This window comes from Anas acuta, chromosome 3, assembly GCF_963932015.1.
Source record: "Anas acuta chromosome 3, bAnaAcu1.1, whole genome shotgun sequence".
NCBI classification, from domain to species: domain Eukaryota; kingdom Metazoa; phylum Chordata; class Aves; order Anseriformes; family Anatidae; genus Anas; species Anas acuta.
The window spans coordinates 119,029,259-119,053,943 of record NC_088981.1 but is presented as its reverse complement, the minus strand read 5'-3'; the positions used below and the strand labels follow the sequence as shown (position 1 = coordinate 119,053,943).

The 24,685-nt window shown below is 43.4% G+C and overlaps 1 protein-coding gene across 7 annotated transcripts; it reads left to right on the top strand.

Moving 5' to 3' along the window:
• Nucleotides 1–57: 57 nt before the first annotated feature.
• Nucleotides 58–24,241, top strand: ZNF512 (zinc finger protein 512). Of its 7 annotated transcripts, none has more exons than XM_068679194.1 (14): nt 58–198; nt 1,749–1,807; nt 2,317–2,525; nt 8,202–8,291; nt 12,464–12,547; nt 13,768–13,892; nt 14,251–14,337; nt 15,522–15,620; nt 15,847–16,014; nt 17,244–17,438; nt 18,133–18,234; nt 19,557–19,619; nt 20,088–20,186; nt 20,645–22,946. In XM_068679194.1, the coding sequence occupies exons 1-14, from the start codon at nt 178–180 to the stop codon at nt 20,942–20,944; spliced, it is 1,701 nt and encodes a 566-aa protein (XP_068535295.1). In that variant the 5' UTR covers nt 58–177; the 3' UTR covers nt 20,945–22,946. The 7 variants fall into 7 exon arrangements, with proteins under 7 accessions (XP_068535295.1, XP_068535294.1, XP_068535291.1 ...); XM_068679193.1 differs by having other exon boundaries at nt 8,199–8,291; nt 12,461–12,547; XM_068679190.1 differs by having other exon boundaries at nt 178–312; nt 20,645–24,241.
• Nucleotides 24,242–24,685: the final 444 nt, after the last annotated feature.

Sequence of the window (24,685 nt, the reverse complement as noted above, 5' to 3'; positions counted from 1 at the left end):
CCGCAGGCTCGCGCGGCCTCCCCGCACGGGACGGCCCGATCGCGGCCTGGATGCAGCTGGCGCCGCGGCGTTCGGGGCCGGCGGCCGCCGTGAGGAGGCGACCGGAAGGGACAGGAAGGAGCGACCTCGCGGTCGTGCGCGTGCGTGCGGGCCGCGTGCTGACGTGGCGGCGGCACCATGAGGGGTGGCGGCGGCTCGGTGAGTCCGCGGGGGCCTCGCCAGCAGCGCCGTCGGCAGCTGCCCGGGGGGCGTGCGGCCGGGCTGTGGGGAGCGCGCACGGCGCCGGGAGCCGCCGCGAGATGGAGCCCGGAGGTGGGAGCGAGCCGGCGGCACCGGAACGGGGCGCGGGGGCGCCTCCTCTTCGCCCCGAGGGTCCTGCTGGGCCCCGGGCTGTAAAGAGAGGGGGCCCGGCGCAGTGCGCCCCGGCCCGGTGAGCGGGCACGGTCCCTCTGTCGCCGCCCGCCGGCTGGGGCTGCGTCCTGGAGCGGGCGTTGGGGCGGGCAGCAGGCGGGACCCGCTCTGGGCCGCTGGGAGAGCCGCCTGCGACGCGCAGCCGCGAGCTTTCTGTTTGAAGGCCTGGAGCCCGGCAGCAGCGGGATGGCTGTGTCCAGCGCTGTCCGGCCGAGAGAGGGACCGGCAGCAGCGCGCTGCTGGCTCCTCTGGCGCTGATCGTGCGTTTTGTCTGAAAGGCCTTTGTTGTAGGAGACCGTTATCTGTGAAGTACAGAGGAAAAGATTAAAATGGGGAACTGAAACAGGGAGTCCTTTAAAAGGTGCTAAGCTTGTATTACCCGCCGCAGGTCCCAGGGGTTTTCCCTTGGGGATAGGGACAGTCATGGTAGTGTGGGTCACTTCATGCTTTTACTAATGCCTCCTTGATAACTCTGAAACTGGAAAGCTGGGGAGGGTTTCTTTGTCAGGGAGCGTAAGGATAGGACAAGAAGTGACGGCTTTAAACAAAAAAAGCGTAGGTTTAGTTTGGATATAAGGAAGAAATTCTTTACTCTGAAGGTAGTGAGGCACTGGAACGGGTTGCCCAGAGAAGTTGTGGATGTCTCATTCCTGAAAGTATTTAAGGTCATGTTGGACGGGGCTTTGAGCAACCTAGTCTAGCAAGAGGTGTCCCTGCCCATGGCAGGGGGTTTAGAATGAGATGATCTTAAGGTCCCTTCCACCCCAAACCATTCTATGAGCATAAGAAGTAGCAATGAGTAAATGACAAAATAAAAGTCTTTGTTAAAAAAGGTTTCTGTGATGTGGATAAAGGAAGCACCAACTGATGGAATATTCCAAAATGATTAAGATAAAAATGGAAAGAGAACTTAAAAGAGACTGGAGGCAACATCCTTGAATGGAAAATGCAAGAATTATAAAGGAAAAAAAAAAACTAGAAAAAACAGCAACTTACAATCTAAAGTATTTGTCATGATGTGATAAGTCACAGGCAGAAAGTAGGTACCATTGAATTAACTGGAGACCAAGAAGACTCCTTCATGCCCCAGTCCAAAGGGTATAATTGGATTTTGTATGGAAAGTAGAGAGAAGCTCATCCCTGTTTTGATTACAGTTCTAATTTATCTGGAAATGAAAGGGTTCCTTGCTACAGAACAAGTGTCTGGTTGCCAAAGACAACAGGTTGCATAAGGATGGTATGCACATCCTTAAAATGCAGGTGATTGTGTTTTGTTGGAAAACAAGCACTCAAGAAGAAAAATTATATTACTAATGTGAATTGTTCTACTTTGTTAGGATACCAGGCCTGTACATCACGGACAACAGAAAGCCAAGAGGTCTCTGGGAAATAGAAAGTATGTGAATATTTCATGTCAAATTTCACTGGGGGGGTTGGGGGAACTAAGAAGATTCATGTTGAAAACCTGTATCTGGTCTTTACATAGTTGTCTACATTTAAGAGCTACAACAGTTTTTGTTTTGTTTGTTTGATGAGGATCTTGTGAGATCCACACTGGTTGCTTAAATGTTTATTTTTAAACTGCGATCAGGCTGTGCCTAATCCGTAAGTTGAAATGCTGAGGTAGGATGAATATATATATATATATTTTTTTTTTCCTGTGCTCCCAGGTAGCTTTCTAATGTCAAACTCCAAAAGATATGGTATTAAATAATACTGTGTGTTACATTTTGCCTTGCTAGTACTTTTCAGTGTACAAAACTCAAGAGATTGGGTGATGTGAGCTGAATTTTTAGAGTGCTTGGAAGGATGAAAGGAATGTTGTCTGTCAAGCTGTTATGGTTGTATATGTGTGTGTGTGTGTTTATATATATATACAAATAATTTCAAGCTGATCTTTTCCAGGTCTAAGCAATTTGAGGAGGTGGAAACTACTGTCCTAGGACTGAACAGTAATTATGATGAGGCAACCAGCAACGTTTCTTCTGGCTCACCAAAGACTCAAGTGAATGGAAGTGGAGAGTCCAGAAGCAAGCGGACCATTCGCAGGCCTGCTTACTGGTTGGAAATGAGAGGCATAAAAAACAGCATTAACAAATCTTCACCAAAAAAAGGTACTCATCACTCTTTGCTCAATGCGAAATTGGTTTTCTCTTCAGTTCTTTTGTGAGAGATTTGATGATTTCTGAAAGACATGCTGCAGTTCGGCCACAAATTACAAGCTTGGTAATGATGCTTATGTGTTAGGAGAGACAAACTTCCTCTGTTGCAGAAACACAGGTAAAATTCTCTGCTGTTATGCAATTCCTTTTGAGTGACTTGTCTCTTAAAAGTAATGATTCTGTGACTGATCTCAGTTTTATCTGTAGAAGAGAGAATGTGTAGGGGTTCTGTCAATTGTTTCAGGAATATGCTGTGAGAACTTTAATAATAGAACAAAGCAACACTAAAATGTACAGAAGTGGACCATTCAGCAGTATTCTGAGTTAAACATGTTTTTTGTGGCTGTTAGATTTTTTTTTCTTATTTAGATGTTTTTCTTTGGTTTGTTTTCCCACTTTTGTTACTTAAGATTTTTCTGATGCGGATTGGATGGGATCTTATGTTGTTCTAGGGATATTCAGATTTCCTGGCTTCAGAACTGTATCTCAAACTTCCCTTGTGGCTTTTCATTCTGTAATGCATCTTTTTTCCTTTCTCTAAATCAAAATCTGTATTCCATCCCATTGCAGAGAGGGCCAAATTTGGTAGCTTGATAGAGGTGGTGTCACTGCAGCTTCATGCCCTCAGGCCCAACCAGTAACAAGGCAGCATATAATCCCATAGGTGCGAACACATATACAACATATGTATGTATCTACAGCCAGCCACACAGATAAATACAAACATACATGCTCAAGCACTCTTGCAAACAGCAGCAATGGCATCCATCCTGTTTCCCTCTCTGGCTGATCAGGATGAAGATATGTTAATGATTGGGGAAAAAACGTTTATATATACATATATGTATAAAACATATTATCTCTGTGGATCCCTCCTGTAGCTGGACTTAGGCACTCTGTTTCACAGAATCATAGAACGGCTTGGGTTGGAAGGGACATTAAAGATCACCTTGTTCCGACCTCCCTGCCATGGACAGGGATGCTTTCCACTAGACCATGTTTCCCAAAGTTCCATCCACACTGGCCTTAAACACTTCTGGGTATGGGGCATCCACAACTTCTCTGGGCAACCTGTTCCAGTGCCTCACCACACTCAGAGTAAAGAATTCCTTCCTTATATCTGACGTAAATCTACCCTCTTTTAGTTTAAAGCCTTGATTCCTTGTCCTATCACTACACTTCCTGATAAAGAGTCCCTCCCCAGCTTTCCTGTAGCCCCCCTTTAGGTACTGGAAGACTGCTGCTTCTGGTCTCCCTATTGCCTTCTCTTCTCCAGGCTGAACAACCCCAACTCCCTCAGCCTGTCTTTTTAGGAGAGGTGCTCCATCCACTTGATAAACTTTGTGGCCCTCCTCTGCACTTGTTCCAATAGCTGTATGTCATTCTACTGAGGGCTCCAGAGCTGAACGCATTATTTCAGGTGTGGTCTCACAAGAGCAGAATAGAAGGGGAGAATCACGTCCCTTGCCCTGCTGGCCATACTTTTTTCTGGTGCAGCCCAGGATATGGTTGGCTTTCTGGGCTGCAAGTGCACATTGCTGGCTCATGTTGAGCTTCTTGTCAACCAACACACCCTAAGTCCTACTCAGAGCTGCTCTCAATCCATTCTCCATCCAGACTTGTATTTCTGCTTGGGATTGCCTCAGCCCAGATGCAGGACCCTGCACTTGACCTTGTTGAACCTCCTGAGGTTTGCATAGGCCCACCTCTCAAGCCTGTCCAGGTCCCGCTGGATGGCATCCCTTCCCTCCAGCATGTTGACCGTGCCACACAGCTTGATGTTATCAGCGAACTTGGTGAGGGCCCACTCGACTTCACTGTCCATGTCACCGACAAAGATATTAAAATAGTTTTGGTGCCAATACTGACCACTGAGGAACATCGCATGTTACTGATCTCCACTTGGACATTGAGCTATAGGCCACAACTCTTTGGGTCAGACCTTCCAGCCAATTCCTTACCTACCGAGTGGGCCATCCATCAAATCCATCTTTCCAATTTAGAGACAATGATGTTGTGTGGGACAGCGTCAAGTGGTTTACACAAATCCAGTTAAATGACATCAGTTTCTTTTTGTTTATCTACCAGTGCTGTGACCCCATCTTAGATTTGTCAGGTGAGATCTGCCCTTAGTGAAGCCATGTTGGCTGTCACCAACCACCTCCTTATTTCTGATGTGCTTTAACAGAGTTTCCAGGAGGATTTGCTCCATGACTTTGCCAGGCACAAAGGTGAGACTGACCTGTAGTTCCCCAGGTCTTCCTTTTTTCCATTTTAAAAAATGGGGGTTATGTTTCCCTTCTTCCAGTCAGTGGAACTTCACTGGACTACCATGACTTCTCAAATATGATGGACAGTAGCTTAGCAACTACATCTGCCAGTTCCTTCAGGACCAATGGATATATCTCATCAGGTCCCATGGACTTTTGTGCCTTCAGGTTCCTTAGCTGGTCTCAAACGTGATCTTCTCCTACATTGGGCATTATTCTTCCAGTCCCTGCTTTTGCCTTCTGGGGCATGGGCTATATGGCTGGAGCTCTTGCAGGTGAAGACTGAGGCAAAAAAAAGTCATTGAGCACCTCAGCCTTCTCCACATTCCAGGTGACCAGGTCATCTGGGGGCGTTCAAGGAAAGGTTGGACCTGGTGCCTTTTCCATCCTTAATGGCTCTATGACCTGTTTCCTTTTGAAGAGGGCCCACAATTTCCATAGTCTTCCTTTTACCACCAATGTACCTATAGAACCCTTTCTTGTTGCCTTTGATGTCCCTGGACAAATATAAATCTAACAGGGCTTTGGCTTTCCTAACCTGATCCCTGTCTCCTCGGACAATGTCTCTGTATTCCTCCCAGTCTGTCTTTCCTTGCTTCCACTCTCTGTAGTCCTTCTTTTTCTGTTTAAGTTTGGCCAGTTCATCCATGCAGACCTCCTGGCATTTTTCATGGAATCACAGAATGGCTTGGGTTGGGAGGGAGCTTAAAGATCGCCTAGTTCCAACCCCCCTGCCATGGGCAGTGAGGCCCATGACCTCATTGAGGAATGGGGCATCCACAACCTCTCTGGGCAAATTGTTCCAGTGCGTCATCACTCCAAGTGAAAAATTTCCTGCTAACGTCTAGTCTAAATCTCTTCTCTTGTATTTTAAACCATCCCCCCCTTGTCCTGTCATTATCTGACCGAGCAAAATGTTGCTCCCCATCTTTTTTATAAGCCCCCATTAAGTATTGAAAAGTTGCAGTGAGGTCTCCCCAGAGTCTTCTCCGGGCTGAACATCTGCACTCTCTCAGCCTTTTCCTCATAGGACAGGTGCTCCAGCCCCCTGATAATGTTGTGGCCCTCCTCCAGACCCACCTCCTTCTTGTGCTGTGTGTCCCAGACCTGGACGCAGTACTCCAAGTGAGGCCTCACAAGGGCAGACTAGAGGGGGACAATCACTTCCTTTGACCTGCTGGCCATTCCTCTGTTGATGCAGCCCAAGATGCAGTTGGCATTCTGGGCTGTAAGCGCATGATGCTGGCTCATGTCAGGCTTTTTGTCCTTCAGAACCCCCAGTTTTTGGCCCAACTAATTCTCTGTTGGAATGCATCACTCCTGAGCTTCGAGGGGGTGATCCTTGAATATTAACCAGCTTTCTTGGGCCCTTCTTCCCTCCAGGGCCTTGTCACATGGTACCCTACCAAGCAGATCCCTGGAGAGGCCGAAGTCTGCTCTCCTGAAGTCCAGGGTAGTGAGCTTGCTGTGCTCCGTCCTTACTACCTCTGAATCCAAAACTGCACCATTTCATGGTCACTGCATCTAAAGCTGCCCTTGAGTTTCATATTCCCCACCACTTCCTCCTTGTTGGTGAGAATGAGATCCGGCATAGCACCTCTGCCTATTGGCTCCTCTATCGCTTGGAAAAGGAAGTTATCACCAGTGCATTGCAGGAACCTGCTGGATTGCCTATGCCCTACTGTGTTGTCCCTCCAACAGATATCGAGGTGTTTAAAGACCCCCATGAGAACCAGGGCTTGTGAATGTGGGGCTGCTTCTATCTGTCTATAGAGGACCTCATCTGCTTGGTCTTCTTGATCGTGTGATCTGTAGCACACTCCCACTATAATGTCTTCCATCCCTGCTTGCCCTGTAATCCTTACCCATAAACTGTCAGCTCCTCATTTGCCCCCAGGTGGAGCTCCATACACTCCAGCTGCTGATTGACATAGAGGGCTACACCTCCTCCTCACCTCCCCTGCCTGTCCTTCCTAAACAGTCTGTATCCTTCCATTCCAACATTCCAGTCACAGGAGCCATCTCACCACTTCTCAATAATGCCAGTGAGATTATAGCTCTGCAGGCATGTATATATCTCTTAATTTGTCATGTTTATTCCCCATGCTGCGTGTGTTAATGTAGAGATACTTAAGTTTACTCAGTAGCTGGCCTCTGCATCTTGGTCTTCTCAGTTGCTGGTACGTGAACACACTGTTTCCTGAAGCCCACAGAGCCACTCCAGTTGCTGGTGTAGACCTCCTTACAGACAGGATCAGATTCTACTGTCTGCCAGTTGTCTGGGATTTCCCTCGTCCCTCTGGTAGCCTATTTCCACTGTGATCTTGCACTTCTGCCCTGCCACACACACACACGCTCACAAACTCTCTCTCCAGTTGGTGGCACCACAGACACACTGGCCCATGTGACCTGTGGTGTCACTTTAGTTGCTGCCATGTAGACCTCTCTGCAGACACTTAGGAACACATGCATACAGAATACAGAGTCCCTCAGAGTCTAGCACCCAGAAACTGCTCATTCACTGCAAGGCATGGACAGATTTATATGCTGACCAACCGCATGTTTACAAGCAGGTGCCCCTTTTTAACCTCTTATTCCTGTTTTCCCACATCATTCCCTCCCCTTCCCTGTCTTTGATAATGCCCCTAAACATCCTCCGATGTCATGTGTAATACTTATATGGTCTTCCTTTGCATTCCATGTGTCCCATAATCCTAGGCATTAAAACCACACTCACCACCACCCCAGTCTACCTCATCTTGGTGGTTTTTATACCTCAGCAGTGGGGCTGGTGGATCTCCTGGGATAAACCTGAGAGGAAGTTGTCTGTTTCTCTGAATCCCCAGTTTGGTTTCCCCTGCTTGCCATTGTACTTACCTGTGCTCATGGAGGGATGTGGGACTCTGTATTCTGTGTGCAAAGGGAGGTCTGAGTGACGCCAACGTTTCAGGTATTCGGTAGCCTAAGAAATAGTGAGGGTAGACAGGACGTTATTCACGTTTCCCCACTCGCTATTGTCTCTCCGTTTGCCTTTTTATATGTGTAGTTGAGCTTTTTATGATATAACCTAGCACCTTCTGTTTCTCTCTTCCTGAGAAGTACAATTTCCCCAAACCATGCTATGGCACCATTTCTTCCATGTCCTCTGTATTGGAGGATTGCAGGTCATGCAGTGCCTAATGTTCTTCTGTCGGAAGGCTATATCTAGCTCACTGATGTCCAAGTGCCTCACAAAAACTATTTTTTTCTTCAGAAGTATTGAATGTGAGGAGAAACTAAGGCAACAGACAGACACAAAACTGTTATCCAGGCTGAGTCTTAATAAGACTGAAGCATTTCTATTCTTGCTTGTTAGCAGGAGAAGTGCTTTTGAAAGGCAAGAGGAAATCTGAGCAAGGGGAAGGTGAAGATCTTAAAGACTCTCCTAAGAAGAAGCAGAAGATTTCTGGTAATATAAATAACTGTAATTCTTAGTAACAGACCTTCAGGTACTTCAGACTTCCTTTCTGCCCAAGTGCTATCCTCTGATATCCTCCAACTCTATTTCTGATTCTGTGTATATTGTAGGATATTGATGAGTAGTGTCTGTTTTACGATGGTTGATGATTATTCTGATTTCAGTCTCTTAAAGTCCATCAGAGGGTGGAAAAAAGTAGGAAGTAGGGGAAGAACAGTCTATGGATGTTAATCAGTGGTTAATTGCAAAAGGAAGCCTACAAGAGGTGGAAGTAGGAGTATGTAACACAAGATAAGTATAGGGTTGCTCTCTAATCTTTCAGGGATGATATTATGAAAGCCAAGGCCAACCTTGAATGTGGGAAAGGATGTGAAAGGAAAAAAAAAGTTTCTACAAGTAAAGTAGGTAAAATGTGGGTGTGCTGCTGAATATATCTGGTTATATGTACAGAATGGGGGGTGAGAGTCTGGAGAGTAGCCCCATGGAGAGGGATCTGGGAGTTCTGATCAATGGCAAATTGTCAACAGTGTGCCCTGTAGCCAAAAGGGCCAACTGGATCCTGGGGTGCATCAAGCACAGCACTGCAAGCCAGTCAAGGGAAGTGATAGTCCCCCTCTAGTCTGTGCTGATGTAGTCTCACTTCGAGTAGTAGTCTGTAGTTTTTGGCACTATAATACAAAGATATCTAGCTATTAGAGCATGTCCAAATGAGGGCAACAGAGATGGTGAAAGGTCTAGAGAAGACACATGAGGAGCAGCTGAAATCACTTGATGTGTTCAGCCTACAGAAGAGACTGAGGAGAGAACTCAGCATGGTCTATAGCTTCCTCAAGGGTGGGGGGAGTAGTGGTGTAGGTGCTGGGCACCAGCAATAAGACCCAAAGGAACAACACAAAGCTGTGTCAGGGGAGGTTCAGGTTGGTTATCAGGAAAAGATTCTTCACTGAGAGGGTGGTTGGGCTCTGGAACAGGCTCCCCAGGGAAGTGGTTGTAGCATCAAGGCTGATGGAGTTCAAGAAGAATTTGAACAACACGCAAACATGTGATTTGATTTTGAGGTGGTCCTTTCTGGAGCCGGAGTTGGACTTGATGGTCCTTCCAACTTGGGTATTATTTGAATAGAGCCATAGAACTGGTGGCAAATGACATGAAAGAGGCATAGGTACTCAGTGACTCCTCTGCTTCAGGCTTTATCAGTTAAACTGTACTTCAGGAATCCCCGGCAACTGAGACCAGATGCAAAGTCTGGAGCTAGGAACCCTTGTCCTCATGGTGGAGGAAGATGAGGTTAGAACACTTAAACTGGATGTACCTAAGTCCCATGGGGCCTGGTCGGTTGTGCTGAGAGATGGCTGATGTCATTCATAGAATTGTAAAGGTTGGAAAAGACCTCCAAGATCATCTGGTCCAACCATCACCCTACCACCAATGTTACCCACTAAACCATGTCCCTAAACACCACGTCCAACCTTTTCTTAAACACCCCCAGGATGGTGACTCCACCACCTCCTTGTGCAACCTGTTCCAATGCCTAACTAGTCTTTCTGAGAAGAAATGTCTCCTATTTTCCATCCTAAACCTCCCCTGGCACAACTTGAGGCCATTCCCTCTAGTTCTATCACTAGTTATCTGTGAGAAGAGATGCTGACACCCAGTTCCCCACATCTTCTTTTCAGGAAGTTGGAGAGAGCAATAAGGTCTCCCCTGAGCCTCCTCCAGACTAAACAACCCCAGTTCCCTCAGCCACTCCTCATAGGACTTGGGTTCCAGGCCCTTCTCTGGACATGCTTCAGGGCCTCGATGTCCTTGAAGTGAGGGGCCCAAAACTGAACACAGTATTCGAGGTATGGCCTCCCCTGAGCTGAGTGTAGGGGGACCTCCATGGTCCTGCTGGCTACACTATTCCCGATACAAGGCAAGATGCCATAGGCCTTCTTGGCCACCTGTGCACACTGCAGGCTCATGTTCAGGCAAGCATTGACCAACATCCCCAGATCCTTTTCCTCTATGCAGCTTTGTGAGGCCACTCTTGATTGTCTTTGTAAAGTCATGGTGACTGTAAAAGGTTCCTCAAGACTGGAAGAGAGCAAGTATCATTCCTGTCATCAAGGTCAGAAAGAAGGAAGATCTGGAGAATTGCAGGCCAGTCAGGCTCATCTCAGTTACTGGGAATGTTAAGGAGAGAATCCTTTGGGAAAGCATTGCTAATTGCTTGAAGGATGAGATTGTGATTGGGAGTTATCAGCATGGATTTACAAATTGGAAATCATGATTGATCAATTTGGTAGCCTTCTGTGATGAGAGCACTAAATTAGTGGATGAAGGGAGAGCAGAGGATCTTGTTTACCTTGACTTTAGTAAGACTTTTGTTGCTGTTTCCTACAGCATTCTCATAGGCAAACTAACAAAGTACAGGTTAGGTAAGTGAATGGTGAAGTGGACAGAAAAACAGCTCAAAATCTGGGCCCAAAGAATTGTGATCAGTTACTACTGTTGTACCACAGGATAAATACTGGGGCCAGTACTGTTTAACACTTCAGTTAATTAACTGGACAATAGCACATTTTGGACCCTCTGTGAGTTTGCCACTGATACAAAACTGGGAGGAGTGGCTCGTAGGCCAGATGGATATGCCATCATTCACAGTGACCTGGACATACTGGAGAATTAAGTAGGGGGGAATCTCATGAGGTTCCACAAGAGGAAGTGCATAGTCCTGCACCTGGGGCGGGAATAAGGTCGTGTATGAGCACATGCCAGGGGCTAAGTGGCTGGAAAGCAGCTCTTTTGAGAGGCACCTTGACGTCTTGGTGGACAGTAAACTGGTCTGTGAGCCAGCATATGAGGAGACGCTTAGAGAGCTGGGATTCTGGAGAAGAGAAAGGTCAGTGGTATCTTATCAGTGTGTATAAATACCTGATGGGAGGGAATGAAGAAAAGGGAACCAGACTCTTTTCAGTAGTGCTCACTGAGAGGGCAAGAGTTAATGGACACAAATTAAAACAAAATTTTATTTGAACACACTGAATGTACTTTTTTACTATGAGGCTGTTCAAATACAGGTTGCCCGTAGAGGTTGTAAGGACTTCACCTGTGAAGATACTGAAAACCTGACTGAACATGGTTTTGGGCAACCTATTCTAGCTGAGCCTGCGTGAACATGGGGGTTGGACTGGATGGTCTCATAAGGTCCATTTCAACTTGAACAATCCTGTATTCTGTAAAATAGAAGAATTGAATGATGGGACACAATGTGTTCTAGGTTCAATTCTATTGATTTTGTCACCAGTATAAAGAATGTGAAATATGTAGACAACAAAAAACGGAGAGAAGATTAAAATTGAAAGTGGTCGTGACATTACAGAAACGTTTTAAAAGTGAATCAAATGTAGTGTGTAAAAGATACTATTTAGAAATTATAGATACTAGTTAGAAATATTAGCACGGATGACAGGCAAAGAAAAATTCTAGATATTGGTTCTTCAGAAAAGAATTCAGGATTTATAAGAGAGAAAAAATGAATAGGGACCAACAGTGTCATACTTTTGAAAAATACAAGTGTTATATTGCAGTGTTTGAGCAGGAATTTTGACTTTCAGAAAAATGAAGTAATTATTTTGCTGTAGTGCAGGGTCTCACTTGGGGTGTACTGTTTCCAGCACTGGGCACTTCAGTTCAGGAAATGTGTGGACCAAATGAAGAGAACATAGAAGAGAGCAAAAAAACATAACCTATGAAAAAATATAGAAACAATAAGAGTTATTTAGTTTAAAGAAAACAATGAATAGAGGAATGGGACTGTCTGTTTTGTTGCAACAACTCATTAGATTGGCTTAGCCGTACTCCATACAGAGGGTATGCTTCGGTCTGAAGAGTTCCCATCCTGTAAACCTTGCGTATCAACAGCCACAGATCCCAAGTATCTGGATTAGACTAATGCCTGCAGATGTAAATAGCTATGGGTTTTGAGAGGGAGAAGAGTTTATAATATTTAAATTCCTTTATGGATTTTCAAAAAAAAAAAAAAAGCATTGAACATGTCTGAGTTGTCTGAACACGTAAGTTTGAGACAGCAGACTGAATAGCAAACTCCTAGTCAAGCTCTCCTTTTTTGAAACATGGCTCATAGAATTTAAGTCTCTTGGTCTTGTTTGTTATAGCAGGAAAAAAACAGCAAGCTGGAGCACAACAAAACTCCAAGACAAAAGGCCACTGTGTTCAGAAAGAACCAGAAGCCTATGGCACAGGTAAGAAGGAATAGTTGCTTGGAATTGTTTATAAAGTGGGTAAGAGATAAGTGTAATTCTATCAGTTGAGTCTGTGTAACATCTGTGTTTCTGATGTTTCCATTTTGGTGTTCAATTTGCTGTTGACATGAAAGAAGTTGCTGCTATCTCGCTGAAATATCGCACAGTGGTATTGGAGGGACTGCCTGCAGCCTGATAAAATAGTTTTGTATGGCTTAACCCTAAAAACATGGGATAATTGGAGGAATCATTTTTGAACTAAGAATTTTGTTTAAATAATTTCAGTGCAAAACTCATAAAAAATATTTGCACTTTTTTATTCAGCAGAATGTTTGCAGGAAAAACTTCAGCTGTTGCTGCCATATCACTTCTTCTGGTAGCCAGAGACAGAAGAAGTCTGTCCTAGAAAAATAACACTAACATTTACTCATCAAGTGTATGTGTAGCTCACAGCACTCATTAACTACGCAGTTTCCTGCCAAGTACTGTTTGACTTGCAGACTTTTCTGCTAACCACTGAGGAGAGACAAACCCTTCCTGTTTATTCCTGGGCAAACAGAAAAGCTTTTAGATATTTTTATGGTAAGAATTCAACTAATTGTCTTATAGACCACTTTTTTCCCAGAACACGTTTCAGTAATTTGTAATCCCTTTGGCTGAAATGAGTGCTTGACATTTCAAAAAGAGAGCAGGAACTGAAAGCCATATCTCACAGGGTACTTTCCCCTGGCCATTGAGTGTGGTGGTGCTTGGTGTGGTGGTGCAGCTCTGTTCACTTTTAGTGCCAAAACCATAGTCTAATGCAAGTAAAGTTCTAAACGTTTATTTAGTAGAATTGAACCATGGATTTTGTCCCAGAATGGTTCAGTCACATCTGTGCCTACTTTTGTCAAAAGCCTTTTGCCAAGGGAAGAGTTTACCATGCATGTGAAAGTAATTGTGTAATAAAAATAAATGAAGGAAAAATCTCTGCTGAACAAACAAGTCTCTTCATAAGAGGGTGATAGCATTAGGAGTTTTTATCAATTGATATTCCAAAAAGAGAGACGTATGCCTTGTCACACATGACACATTTAAAGCTGCAAATGAGCTAAAACTATTGAAGTGTAGGACACAAGTTTGGTAGCATGTGATTCATTTTGTTCTAGGATACATTATGCATACTGACAAAAAAATGATTTTGCATTTGCCGTTTTATTGTAAATCCTTTGTTTTTACAGGTAGTATGGAAGAGCAGTGGTCCTTGGAAATTCAGGACAAAGGTCGAGTTACCTGTCCAACATGCCGGGCTGTGGTTAGAAAGACTGTAGAAGGACTGAAGAAGCATATGTTAAATTGCAGGCAGGTGAGGACAAGATAAATGTTTTCTGAATTCTCTTCATATTACTGGTAGAAATGCCTGTGCATTGTTTTGTGTTGCATTTTAAACCAGTTTAATCCTAAGCAAGAGCCTTTTATACATCTCTAAGAAGCTGCAGGTGGTGCTTCTTGCTCACCATGTTGGAGTTTTATGGTAGTGAATAGAGGCATACCTATTTCATTGTTCCCCTAAATTTTAGTTTCTGTAAAATCTGTTCTATTCATAATGGGCAATTACCAGGCCCGAATAAAATGTTCCACTCTTGTGCTCCTTTCTCCCAGAGACTTTCCCACTGCTTTGGTTAATTTGCAGTTACACGTACCATGTCCTTGTTTATTTGTAGGAAATGTTCACGTGTCATCACTGTGGGAAGCAGCTGAAGTCTTTAGGAGGGATGAAATACCATGTCATGGCAGACCATAACAATCAGGTAACGCGACTGCTCTGCATATGAAGGTCTTACAGGCAAGATAGTCTTTTATTCCTTCCCTGCCGCACACAGAAATAGAATATTTTGTGTTTTTGCAAATGTTGTAGGTGCTCAATTCTCATTTACCTGTTATCATTCTTTAAAGATTGGAGATCTGGAAAAACTGTAGTGTTACCAGAAAAGATAGTAATGCTGCATCTTAGAAAGAAGAGATTAATTTCCGTCTAGGCTGGTTATATGTCACACACAAAAGGTATTCTAAATCAGAAAAAGTTCATTGCTCGTTAGACTTCACTTTTCAGTCTTTTGCTATAAAGTGGCAGTTTTTCTGCATCCAGAGCAGACCAGACCAGATTTTAGTTCTTTACCAAGTTCAAAGGTAAAAAAGCAGAAAAAGCTATTTAGTTCTTGCCTATTTGCTGTGAAGTTACAGATGCTGCAGTCTGGTTTTCTTCTTTGCTCTTACTTTAAAGAAACATTATAACTTTTGGAAAAGTTATTCAGAAGTTTGGGTAAGATTTAGAAAATTCATTACTGTTATATTTACATAGTTACCAGTACTGTGGTTTCTGAAGCTACAGCTGTACTAGTAAATGAAAGACGCCAGGTATCGTGTTCTGGTCCTGAGGAATAGGTCTGTCACCAGTTTTAACTTTTTTAGTTTTTAACTTTTTTAGTCAATCTAGATGTAATATTTAGTATAAGGTAAAATAGGAAGTAATATGTAATAACCACTGAAGAAAGAATAGAGAAGAACTTTAGCTGTAGTTTATCATAGATGAATTACTATTACAGCAGGTAGTCTGCTTAGCTATAACCTAAGTGGAAATGGTAGAACGAGTAAACATTAAAGATGCAGGCTAGAGATGAGTCAATACTTTACACAGGCAGAAGGGGAGAAAAGTAATTATAGAAATACAAGACCGTGTCCTTACCAGCAACTCTAGTTTGAGACCATGTCTTTTCAAGGCTTTGTTCATACATAGCTATCTGCAAAGTGGTTTTCAGACAGTTTACTCCTCTTAAAGATAATTCACATTTTCTGGGTTATAGACAGGGATCGTGGTATTAAATACACTTCTGTAAAATCACAAGTTGCAGGGATTTAATTATTTTAAAAGCTTTCCTTCAGTATAAATGCTGAGCACGCTGTATTTTTCATTCATCCTTCTGCTGTGCTTTAGCCAGTTGTGAAGGAGGGAGGAGAACTGGATGAACAGCTTGAACGAGACCGTCTTCGGAAGGTTTTGAAGCGTATGGGAAAACTAAAGTGTACAAGGGAGGTAAGCTGCATTGTCAAAATATCTTAAGTTGGACAGCATCAGATGCGTGAACATACAATGTTATGAAAGTTCTGCCGGATAAGCTTTTGATGATGGTAAAAGATGTCTTTGTTTCAAGATCCTAATTAATGTTTTTAAGACACAAGAGACTTTGGAGGGATGATGCATTACCAGGAAAGCAACAGGAAGGAATTTGCTCCATGTGTTTCTCCTTCTACGTTGACAGGGCTGCACAGGCAGCTTCACAAGCATAATGGGATACCTATATCATGTTAAAAAATGTGGGAAGGCTGCTTCTGAGCTGGAGAAAATGGCGATGAAGTGCCATCATTGTGGGAAAGCATACAAATCAAAGGCAGGTCTTGTCTACCATCTCCGATCTAAGCATGGGCCGGTAAGTACAAATTACCATAGCCATGAGGATAGCATTGTGGTAATTCAGACCATTCATACTTCAGACTCATGTAGGCTTCTGTCTGCTTCTTGGGTGGATAATTAGAGATAGCAAATCTCCACATTTTCCTGTATCTCCGTAGTATTCTGTCCTTGTTCCCTTGTAACTGGGATGAAGTTTTTAATAGTAAGTCTCTATGTCAGCAGTAAACTTGGCAGCCTGACTTTTGCTCCATGGAAGAATGATGCTAACATGTTGTTGTGGGTTAACCCATATAGCTGCTCACTCACCCACCCCTGCCGGGTTGGGGAAGAAAATCAGAACAGTAAAAGTGAGAAAACTCATGGATTGAGATAAAGACAATTTAATAGGTAAAGAAAAAGTTATGTGCACAAGCAAAAACAAACACAGAATTCATTCACTATTCCCCACCAGTAGTCAGGTGTTTAGTCATTTCCAGGAAAGCAGAGCTTCATATGTAATGATTACTTGAGAATACAAATGCCATAGCTCTAAACGCTCCCCCCACCCACCCTTTCTTCCTTCTCTCCCCAGCTTTTTTTGCTGAGCATGACATCACATGGTACAGAATATCTCTTTATTCAGTTGGGGTCAGCTGCCCTGGCTGTTTCCCCCCCATGCTGCTTGTGTGCCCCCAGCCTACTCATTGGTGGGGTAGTGTGAGAAACAAAATATCTTAATGCTGTGTAAGTACAGTTTAGCAATATCTAAAACATTAGTGTGTTATCAACACACTAATGCTTTAGTCACAAATCCAAAATAGAGTACCATATAAGCTACTCTGAATATAATTAGATCTATCCCAACCAAAACCAATGCACATGTAACTTTTGATAGCTTCCTATTATGCTGTTCTTTGCTCTTAGAAGATCTGTCACTGAAGCAAGCAGAACAGGCAATACCATGCTTATCCATACAAATTTTACAGTGAAAGATGTGTTACCCTTTCAAGACCAGTGGCTGCATGAAACTTTCTACTTCAACCTTACTGCTGTGTCCCTGTGTAGATCTTGGGGTCTGTCTTGGCAGTAGGATGCGCTCCTGTCAATGAACCACAGCTGCTTCAGCATAGTTTTTGTTTTTTGTTTGTTTGTTTGTTTTTTGTTTTGTTTTGTTTTTGAGGGATTTGGCAGAGTAATTCATAATACTTACTGAAGTTGAAACAGGAACTGGTGAATGAGGCTCACCTTTTTTGGCCCTCATTGCAGGTCACTTTCTTCCATGAGGAGAGAAGAACAGAAAGCCTGAAGGAAATAAAACGGGAGCCAAATAATACAGGGAGAGTTCAGAGGAGATCTGCAAAGGTGGCGATCTACTATCTCCACGAGCTAGCTGGAGAAGAGCTGGCCAAAGAGTGGCCCAAGAGAAAAGTGCTGCAGGACTTGATTCCAGATGATCGGAAGGTACAGGGCCTTAAAAACACTGCAGGGTTTGAGTCTTTCTGCCTATCAGATGAGTCTTGCACTGGTATCTACCCAGAGTTGCCACTGTTTAATGGCCCATAGAAATTAACATTGAAGAAGAGGTCTTCTTGTGGAAGAGGTCAGGTTTTGCCCTCTCTGATCTTAGGTTATGGTATTGCTACTTCAGCAATTGTTGTGGTGTAGGTATTTTATCCAGGTAGGTTTTAATGACTTTAAAGTCCTATTGCTATAGGAGCTGTAATTTGCAATGGGCACAAGCAGTGAAAGCAGTTGTAGGCAGCATGTTGCTCACAAATCAGAGGCTGCAAATTGCTGCCACCATGCAGTGGTATTTCATAGCTTGTCAGGCTTCACGCAGTCTCCAGTAGCAACCCTTAGGCTGTAAGGGGAACCCAAGGGGAAAGGATGATTCATAATTTTAATGGGGTAAGTACATTTGGAGGAATTGTAGTCAAAGGTGTGGGAAGTTTTGCGTTCTGGTATCGTAGGGGATTTCCAGATTCATTTATGCTTTTAGAAGCAGTAGGATGGGAAAAGATTGGTTATTGAGAATTTGTTAGAATAGGAAAAGAAATAGCACTCCTGTCGGAAAAATTGGGAGAGAAAGGAATGTGCTTGTCACAATGCATAACTTGCATTGCTTCCAGCTTTTGATTCCATTTCTTCATCTCAGCTGAAATATACTCGTCCTGGACTGCCCACATTTAGTCAAGATGTGTTGTGCAAATGGAAAACAGAGATAAAGATGTACCGAAGAGTCCACTGTCCAAATCAGGTAATCCTTAAGTCTTTCTGAAGTCTCAAAGAGGGCAGATGTCAGGTCTGTATGAGCCGACAGCTTTCCGCAGCGGTTTGTCTCTCTGTGGGAGACAACTTCTGCTTCATCTCAGTATGGTCAGTTAGTGTTTATACTATTGCCCGAGGGATGAACCCTTTGGGGATGTTTGTCCCCTTCAGACCTGGTACCTTTGTTTCAGACTAATGCAGCTTGCACATCCAGCTAGGTGCTGGTCCATTTGAAGGTGTGACTAAGCAGTGGAAAAATGACAAGCTCCTGCTGTCGAGTAGATGTGTTAAATCTTAATTATAAAGGAATTAATGGAGAAGTAGAGAGAAAAATTTGAGAATAAAGGAACTTTGGCACAGCACTTTAGTTTTACTTTAAAAGCTTGAAATGGGCTATGAAGGACTCATGCATGGCATCCTGGTCAAGGGTTGCTTATGCATGTGCACATAGTTTCTTACAATCCTGTGCAGCGGTCACCAGTCAGATTCAGTGAGAAGAAATGGCCACATTGGTAGAAACTAGTAGTGCACGTGATGCATACTGCTAGATAGTCAAGGGTCAGTAATGGCTTTCATCTGGGTTTGATATAGAAACAAGGACTTATCCCGTCCTTATCCCACTCTCAGATCTCCCTCCCCAGTTTTCAGGCTTGTGCCATTTCCAAGTATAAGAATTGCAGCATGATGTTTTATATGGAGCTGACCCCAGAAAGCAGCTGTTCTAGTTTACTGACCAGTAACCCAGAAGCATGTCTTGCACCTAACCTTCTGTTTCAGATTGTGGGCTGCTGGCTGCGCAAGTTCTAGTACCCTGAGACCGGTACCTAACCCACATGGGTTAGGCCCTTAAAGTTGCCCTTTAACTGGGACTATTGATGTTAGATACAGTACTTCTGTTTTATGCCACTAGATACAAGATCAGGGCAGGAGAGATTGTGGAGTCTTGCACTTGCCCCTGTACTTTGTTCAAATGAATCTTTGCGGCCTTTTAGGCAAAATGCAAACTCTATGGTTTTACTCAGGCATTAGATAGATAGTGATTGTAACTGGTACAGAAGTGGGTTTATTATGTCTGAACATGCTCAAACTGGAAACATTTAACTTACTGAAATCTCAAATCCCCTTTGAAGATCTTATTTACGAGAAGCTTTCTTCTCTTTATGACTTGTCTTCCTTCCTCTACTTCTCTCAGCTCTTTGGGAATTTTGTTCCAGAGAGTTTTTGTTTTTTTATACAGGAAGAAGTGATTTCTAAATAGAGTTTTGCTGATGCTGATACAGGCATCTAATTTATTATTTTTTTCCGTTTCAGGGTTGTGAATCTGTATACGGCAGTGTCTCAGGACTCAAATCTCATCTTGGCACATGTACCTTGGTTGGTAGTATTCCTGTACTTGTCTTTTTTTAACATCCTGACTGTCTCTGTCCATCAGATAATCTTGTTCAAGCTGTTGTCCTGCCATCTAATCTGAATTCCTTACAATTTCAGTGCTTCCATATGTGCTAATGGGGTTGCCATTGCAAACACTGTTTGAAGGAAGGAGGGAGCATCTTAATGGCATGCATTTTAGTGAAGTTGCAGCCCTACCTGTACTTTCATAGCTGTAAGAGCATTTTTCCAAATACAGTGCTCGAGACCTTATAATATCTCACAGGGCAGTTTATGTTTTGTGAGTATAACTGGTCAATAATGTCAGTACTCCTGTAGATAAAGCATAGTCTAGTACAACTAAGAGACTTTACTTCTTACTGCTGAGCAAAACTGAAGCACAATATATAGGTGTATCAGCCTCCTAAGCAGCAATTGGTGATGTATTCTTTTTTTTGTTTGTTTTGTTGCCAGGGAGATTTTGTGGCTGGCAAATACAAGTGTCTCTTGTGTGACAAAGAATTCGTTTCAGAGAGTGGGGTCAAGTATCACATCAACTCCGTGCATGCTGAGGTAAGGCAGGCAGAATTGAAGTCCTCAAACCTGTTTGTTGAAGGTGAACAGGGTGTCTTGGGAAATGCTAGGTGCCTGCTCTATTACATTCTTTCCTTGTTTACTGTTGGAAACAGGGTCTTGGGTTCAAGTGGCATTTAATATGCTTAAACATAGCTGTTATGCACTGGTCTGGGGAGCAAATGTGGTGTCATATCACAGGTCTCGTCCCAAGCTGCTGCTGTTCAATTTAGCAGCTTTTCAGCATTTTCCCTGCCTTTAGTCAGCCAATTGCTAAATCAAATATGACACCTCAAGAAGAACTTAAAAGAACAGAGACTTGTCTTAGTTGTTTGCTTTTCCAGATCTCACATTTCAACAAACCCTTGTCCCACAGAGGCACCTTTATTACAAACTCTGATAGTCTTGGTATGTTGTTTCCACCATCAGTACCAACTTGTTGCCTTCTAACCCTCCAGGATTGGTTTGATGTGAACACAAGTACCACCAAAAGCTTTGAGAAGCTAATGAAAATCCGCCAAAGAGAAGAGCAGAGGAAGCAACGGAAGAAACATCCTTTGACCCGGGGCAAAAAGAAGAGAACTGGGTCCCTGGCTGCCAAGAAGCTCTCCAGCGCTGGAGCTGAGAAAACGAGGAGAAGTAAGAGAGGTCGTCCACAGCGGGTAGACAACGAGAGCGAGAGTAGTGAGGAGGGGGAGCCCCAAGTTGCACAGAGATCCAAATTTCCAAAATCCAGCCACAAGCGAGGCCGAAAATAAATCCCTGGAAGAAGGGAAGGAGTAATCCTAAAGCTTTTCAGTTACAAGCCCCACTTCTGTCAGTCTCATAACCCACAGCACTAATATAAGCAACTGAATGCCTTTGGAACTGATTTCATTCCGCTCTGTGACCTAGATTTTGAAACTGTTGAATCTGGTCAGTTGTGAGAAACTATGAACCAAAGCTGTGGTACAGAGGCAACCTCTCCTGGTGTAGTTCCCGTAAACAGTGGGACTAGCAGTGTACCCAGTGTGGATTTTGCTCTGGTTGCAGTCTCAGTTTGGGTCACATTAGTTAATTGTTTAATGGTTTCCAGCACAGCAGCTGTTTTTTCTTCTTCCTGATTGGTGAGACCAGGGTTCTTTCTAAGCAATTCTCCCTATAAGAGTCTGACTAGCACAGTGTTTAGGTCCCTTTAAGGGAGGAACCTTTCTTGCACAGTATGCACAAAAAACTAAGCAGCACCATGCAGAACACAAAGGCTTCAGTTTGCCCTTTAGCTGTCCTATCTGTTGTCAGCAAGGATACCACAGAAGAGGAAATACCTTACTGCTCCAGTCTGTCGCGCACAGCACTGTCTGTAATTCATACACTGATGTCTAGGCTTGGCACCAAACAGTAGCATATGAGCTTTGATCTGCTTGGAAGTGATGGGACATCATTATCTCCCTTGTCAGGAACCTGATATTCCCCTGGTATCTGTCTTCTTTAGTACTGTACATTGAATGTATAAGGAAGGTCTTCCCACCCAGTGCAGAATAAATACTCTCCAGCCTTTTGGAGATTCATTGGCCTTCTGGAGACCACCTGACAGTGTAAAATGATGGCCTACGTGGGTCTTGACAGCTTGTTTCAGGCTCAACTGGGAAATAAACTTGCTGCAAGATGGTGCATATCTACAGTTGCAGTGTCGGTAATGCTACAGCCTGGAATCCACTGAACTGCCTTGCACCAGTGTGTTGTTCTTTGTCATGCCCACACTCCCATAGCATCCTTTTCTCTGCAAGTGAGCACTGTAGATGTCTTCTTTATCTTACATCACCTGTTTCTTTTCAATACTGCTTCCTTTATATGGATAAGGTATATTAGCAGTGGCTTTCCAGTGTGGAAAAGGTCAAAAGAGGGTTCATTTTTTGTAAAGTCACATGATGGTATGATCTCTGAGTCATAGGGAATATCTTCCTGTGCTCCAGAGATGAAACAGGTGTTACAGAAATAGTAAGAAGCAGCACAAACAATGCTACTCCATCTTTTGACAGAATATGTTCTCCAGAATCTGTTATCCAAAGATCCACTATCCCAGAAAGCTGTAAAACCTTTTCCTTGTAGTTTTGCAGGCAAGAAAATAGGCTACATGTTGCCTCCCTTTGAATTTTTCCTGTTTACCAAAATCTGACACTGAAATTCACAGGGAAGCTATTGCAGTGCCTGGTGAACAGGCAGGTTTATATGTATGTGTTATTACCAGAATCATACAACCCTGATGATGGGAAACACTGTATGGCCAGGGTGTTTTCAAGAGCTGCCTCTTCCATGTAATAAGCAAAGCATTCAGGAAGTAGTAAGACAGCATGCAGTGCTCTACTGTGATTTACATACAGTAGTTACACACTGCCTTTTGGAAACAGTTATCAGTCACCATGTGTGCAATGCTGCACTCAAAAGTATAAATATGTGGACTTCTGTACAGGGTGTACAAGGCTTGGAGCAAGAGGGGCAAGATCAGAAGATGACGAAATAAAACATTATCAGTGTGAGAAAGTGTTTTCTTGTTTGGTTTGTGGTGTTCTTGGCACCATCCCTACTTACACAACGCACCCCAGCCTGCCCACTTGGTTGTCATGCATGCTCACTAGTGCTGTTCAGTTCTGTACCCCATTTCTCCTCTGTACTCCATTCTATAGAACTGTACTTTGACCACACGTTTACTACATTACTGCCCAATAAATGGGCAACAAGATAAAACCATGAATTAAAGGAGGTTTTTCTTAGTGGCTGTCAGTCTAGAGTCCTGTTTACTGTCACTGATGAGTTACTAACCAGCCCTGCTTTCTAGATGTGTATACTTCTTCACAAGCTTATGGATTTTGTAGAGTTGCCTCAACAATGCATTCCCTCACATAACATAGCATGTGGGGAAAAAAATAATTATCCAACAGCCCATACATGATCTATCCATACTCAGCTCCATCAGTGCTACAGCCCTTCATTTGCTGGATTGGCTCAAGCTGGTAATAGTTGGTGGCTCTTTGCACCAGCACAATTCCCTATTTCTGAGGAGTGTGATCTGTGTAGGAGCACTTGCTTCCTACTGTAGGTGGACTAAAGCAGGCTACCCTATATGAGTACAACAGTGTCCTACAGCCTACTATGCTAACGTTTACTGCTTAAGCACTCATGAATCTACTGTTCACTCCTTTGTTAACAGTTCAGTTAGCCTAGCTTTCTGCAAATCCAGGTCAAAAATTCTACACTAGAAAACTTGGTTTTCCTTTTACAAATTCTATTTGAGCAAGTACATGTTTAGAAAGAGATCTAGTTTTAAAGGTACAAAAAAAGTGATAAAAGAGACCAGTTAGTCATTAGATAGTTGTTGCTGTGATTCATTACCCTAAAAATGGTGTGCCTTACTTTATTTGGAATTATTTTTAATTTCAGCCTCTGCATCTCACATTGCTTAATCGTTGTAAATCAAATAGCCTTGCAGTATTGGAATTAACTCCACAAAATTTTCTATATGAGCTGAAGAGATTTCTAGTTTCATTTAAAATAGTTTTTTTTTCTCTTTTTTGTTGGTCTTGTCTGTTCTTTGCTGACATTTTATGTATTGAACAGTGTATTTTGGGCTTTTGAAATTCAGAAACAGGAAAGAGAAACCAAGAGATGTAAGTAGTCTGTTTTAAATAGAATACAATAACATTGCTCTGTTCTTAGCTACTTCCCCCCCCCCAACTTCTTCATTACGCTGTTTACATTCAATTGCAATCTTCTCTGCTAAGCATATTTTCAGTTCTAAAATTGGGTTTGATTGTTTGTAGAAATATAGGTTAGCAGGGTTTGTGTTCAAGCAGCACATGATGAACTCATCTGTCTTCTGTAAAACACTGATGTGTCTCACTGAATTACTCTAACAGAGACTGTATTTTTGGTTGAGCCACTCTTGCAGAAAACTTTGTTTTATAATTTATCTTTTCATTGCTTTCATTTGCAATCAGCTTTTTTAACCCACAGATTTTATTTGTAATTGTTTTATATTTTCACTAGCATTGTCAATAAAGCTACAACCCCATGCAGCACTACAGGCTTGGGGCAGAGTGGCTCAAAAGCTGTGCGGAGGAAAAGGATCTGGGGGTGTTGGTCATTGCTTGCATGAACATGAGCCAGCGGTGTGCCCAGGTGGCCAAGAAGGCCAGTAGCGTTCTCTGTAATAGCATGGCTTGTATGAGGAATGCTGCAGCCAGCAGGACAAGGGAGGTGATCATCCCCCTATACTCTGCTCTGGGAAGGCTGCACCTCAAGTACTGTGTTCAGTTTTGGGCCCCTCACTTCAAGAAAGACATCCAAGCCCTGGAGTGTGTCCAGAGAAGGGCTACGAAGCTGGTGAAGGGCCTGGAACCCAAATCCTATGAGGAGTGGCTGAGGGAACTTTGATTGTTTAGTCTGGAGAAGAGGAGGCTCAGGGGAGACCTTATTGCTCTCTCCAACTCCCTGAACAGAAGGTATGGGGAGCTGGGGGTCGG